This window comes from Prosopis cineraria, unplaced genomic scaffold (assembly GCF_029017545.1).
Source record: "Prosopis cineraria cultivar Desert tree isolate PC_DT_omini unplaced genomic scaffold, ASM2901754v1 PC10, whole genome shotgun sequence".
NCBI classification, from domain to species: domain Eukaryota; kingdom Viridiplantae; phylum Streptophyta; class Magnoliopsida; order Fabales; family Fabaceae; genus Prosopis; species Prosopis cineraria.
Genome location: NW_026555341.1, coordinates 20,635,811 through 20,640,029, shown reverse-complemented (window position 1 = coordinate 20,640,029; position 4,219 = coordinate 20,635,811). Strand labels below are relative to the sequence as shown.

Sequence of the window (4,219 nt, the reverse complement as noted above, 5' to 3'; positions counted from 1 at the left end):
ATTTTTCCAAAAAAAAAAAGGTATACAATATCCATGATATATTCAAAAAGTACTTGGCTTATGTCCTTGATTCTAACTTTAACAATTCATTTGATGTTAATAAAATTACCTACTATAGATTTTGTATCTATTTGGATTGAGGAGAATTAGATGTGGAGCGAAGGAAAGAGGAGATTTTTGTAATTTTATTTGGGAAAAATAGAGAAGTCAATTTGAAAAATTTTAATTGATTTCCATAATCATTAAAATCTTTTATCCCCCACCCTCCCATCAATTCCTATCAAATTCGTCGCAAGTGCAAAATTTAGCTTATATGAAATCATATTATTTATAAGTTATTGTTAATAATATCACATATAAACCTCAAACTCCATGAAATACATGAGATTGTATGAATATTGGAATAGAAATTGATCCCAAGAGATAGACAGTACGTTTCCCATTGAATGTGAAAAAGAGATCATATAACCATGAAAAAGAGGTTATACACAGACTCACAATAGTAGTTACTTGGAGTAGGATGGTCTTGATTATTCTCAAGCAATATTTGATAGTTCAAATATCGCAGGTGGGAAATTAGAATAATATTATGAGAAATTTAGTTTGATAATGCTCAAATATGCATCCAATAATATTTGATATATCAGATTGTTATGTGTGCATATCAAAAGTCGACATATGTGGAATGTGCTATATATTCTACGATACAAACAACTTAATCAGAGCCCACTTTCGCTCGTCCTGACACCTAAATTAGCTGCTTCCTTTAATTGATCATCTTCTGTGGATCCCACTAAAATGGACCTTATTTGTCCTCCTACATTGGGCAGTAATAATATGTTTGCACATTTATTAAATGGATGACATATGAGCTGTGTATTATTGATTACCCAAGTTGACATTCCTATCCACGACAAGGAAATACGCAAGCAATAATTTATTTGTGTTATATTTTTGTACTTAATCAATAATATGCAAATGTAAGACGCGTAATGTTCTTCAATTATTTCAAATTGAATTATTTTTGTACTTGGTTGCAAAAGAGGCATTAGGGCCAGCAGAATTATTTCAAATTCTATTGGGTCTTCAATGAAAATATGTTGGTTCTGCATGGCAGTTCTCCCTAATTAATACTAACCTTAGCATCTCTATAAATTGGAGAGTGGTTTCTCAAGCATTCACAGCCCAAAAAGCATGGCTTCCATCAAAACACAAGCATTGATCCTTCTCTTTTCTCTCATCACCATCTGCTTCACCATCAAGCCCTCTTTTGGTGCTCAAATAGCCATTTATTGGGGCCAGAACGGCAATGAAGGCTCATTAACAAGCACATGTGCCTCTGGAAACTATGAGATTGTGCTTCTCGCTTTCCTCCACGTCTTTGGTGCTGGAAGAACGCCGGACTGGAATTTCGCTGGCCATTGTGGTAGTTGGGACCCCTGCACTAAACTAGCTCCAGAAATACAATTCTGCCAAAGCCAAAACATCAAAGTGTTCCTTTCCCTTGGAGGAGCCATTGGAAGCTACTCCATTGCTTCGGCAGATGATGCCAAGGTCGTTGCAAACTACCTTTGGAACAACTTCCTCAGTGGTCAATATGGCCCACTAGGAAGTGTTGCCCTAGACGGCATCGATTTTGACATTGAAGGTGGTGTTAAATTTTTTTTTATAGATTAAATATACTTAAAAATGGTTTACTTTATTAAAATAACTTAAACCATTTGTTCAGATGCATCTCATGTTTTATACATTCATAATCTATCTTTTAATTTTTAGATGTGAGACTTCTTCTATTTTTAATATTCCCTCTACTATTTTTTTTCTTCATGTTCTTATTGCATGGGCTTGTACCTTTTTTTTAGTCTCAAGTAGGTCTATTAAATCGTTGTTGCTGTTTCCTTCTTTCATTTCCTTTTTCCCCCTCATTTTTGTTGTCTATGATCCAATGGCTTTGATATTATGTTAATTTTTTTTTTATATATTTAGTATGTTTAAGGGGTCTGCTCCACCAAAGTAATTGAAGTCATTTAGTTAGATACATCTCAAGATTTATATACTCATAATCTATCTTCTAATTTCTAGATGTGTTTCTAGATGTGGGACTTCCTTTGACTCTAATACTCTCCATTACTTTTTTCTTCTTGCCTGGAATTGTACCTTTCTTTAGTCTCATAAAACTCAAGTCTATTAAAAAATTTTTATTCTCTTAATTTCTTGTTTTTTCATCTTTCAATATTCTTTCTCTTCTTTTCTCTGTTCTCGGTTCCCCCCCAACCATTGAATGGCTCTAATAGTTAAATTTTTAAGGATAGTATATTTTACCAAAATAGATTAAGTTATTTTATCTCCCAAGCTTTATATATATATATATATATATATATTCATAATCTATTTTCTAATTTCTAGATGTGGAACTTCTTTTATCTTTAACAGGTGGCTCCAATCTTCACTGGGAAGACCTTGCAAAAGAACTCTATGCCTTCAAACAACAAAAAACCTTGTACTTATCAGCAGCCCCACAATGTTTCATCCCAGACTATTACTTAGACACGGCTATTAAAACTGGTTATTTTGATTATATCTTTGTCCAGTTCTACAATAACCCTCCGTGTCAATACTCAGACGGCAACACCGCTCTCTTGTTTCAATCTTGGAATGATTGGATATCTCGTGTTCCATCATCTCCTTCCAATGGGACTGTCTTTCTAGGGTTGCCGGCCACACCCGCCGGAGCTCCAAGCGGTGGATATATCCCAACGGAAGTGATGAATTCTCAGGTTCTTCCCTATGTGAAGCAATCATCCAATTATGGTGGAGTTATGCTGTGGAGTAGGTTCCATGATATTCAAAACAACCCTCCATACAGTGCTCTGATAAAGCCTTATGTCCTGAGATCTGCATTGAACTTGGCTGCAAAAACTGTGAATGCAATTTATGAATGCGTGTTTAATGCAATCAACAATATGTTACCGAAAAGTTTGGCATAGTACTGGCTACTAGCTAGAGTGCCATATCAATATCTGAGCATGTATGTATGTGCTTTGCTACGAATAAAATAAAATAACAATAAGCGAATGAGCAGATCCTACATGCAAGTTAGGTTATACACCTTCATGTATAGGATCTTGCATATCATTAATATTAAATAACCCTCTTCTCCATCTTTTTAATGTATTACGCAAATATAGCGAACTCTCGACTACTTTCACTTTTTTTTTAACTAGATTCCAAGCACAGACTTCATTATGTAATTGAACTTCCACTCCAAAGAGTAGCCCCTTTGCCAAATTATTGACAATGTAATCATATACTTTGTTTGAAGTCCCTTAAAGTTCACTTGTCTACTATGTTGGTTCCTATGTTTTTAAATGATTATAAAGACTTAACGGTTGCTAACATGTATATAAACTCTACAACTTATTATGCTGACTTATTAAAATTATGATGAGTTGTATAAAAAATAAGTAGAAGACAAAAAAAAAAACAAGAAGGATATTAAATCATAACTTAAATGGGCAAGGTTGAAGCTTCAGAAGGAAGAAAACATACAGTGAAGGTATGCATGCATAAATATTAGTAGCTATAATGTTCAACACATCATAATTGTATTAACTCAGCAACAAAACTAAAGGGTTATGTACACATCAGCAGATTTACCTTTGTCAATTATGATGAAGAGTAACATTGTAGACATAAAATTTAAGGGAGTTAGAGCAATGAAAAAAGTATTAGGACTAATATCAAAACATGCTAAAAGTATAGGGACAAACAATTGTATTTTTCATATGCATATTTATCAAGAACTTCCAAATTTTTTTTATAGATTTATATTTGTGTTGGTTTGGTGAGCTTATTTTATAAAATTATACTCTCTCCATTCCAAAATATAAAATATTTTTAGACAAAATCACATGAATCAATGAAGCTCATTAAATACTCCTTACAACTTCATTTTTTTCAAAACAAAAAGATAAACTATCAAAAAAAGCCCTTCATTTAATACTCCATTCAAAGAGAGAGAATATAATAAAAAGGGTAATATTAAAAAAATATCATTAATAAAACCTTATTTTTATCAAAGTGTCTTATATTTTAGGATGTTGAATCTATTTCAAAAGTATCTTATAATTTGGGTCTGAGGGATTAACATTTTACATTGATCACTACTAGAAAAATGAAATTTATCAAGGGACAAATCCCTTACTAAATACCATTTTTC

The 4,219-nt window shown here is 32.8% G+C and overlaps 1 protein-coding gene across 1 annotated transcript; it reads left to right on the top strand.

Moving 5' to 3' along the window:
- The first annotated feature begins 1,172 nt into the window (after nt 1–1,172).
- Nucleotides 1,173–3,149, top strand: LOC129321256 (acidic endochitinase-like). The gene is made up of 2 exons (XM_054966966.1): nt 1,173–1,648; nt 2,434–3,149. Exons 1-2 carry the CDS (start codon nt 1,195–1,197, stop codon nt 2,985–2,987), a joined length of 1,008 nt encoding a protein of 335 aa, XP_054822941.1. The 5' UTR covers nt 1,173–1,194; the 3' UTR covers nt 2,988–3,149.
- The last annotated feature ends 1,070 nt before the right edge of the window (nt 3,150–4,219 follow it).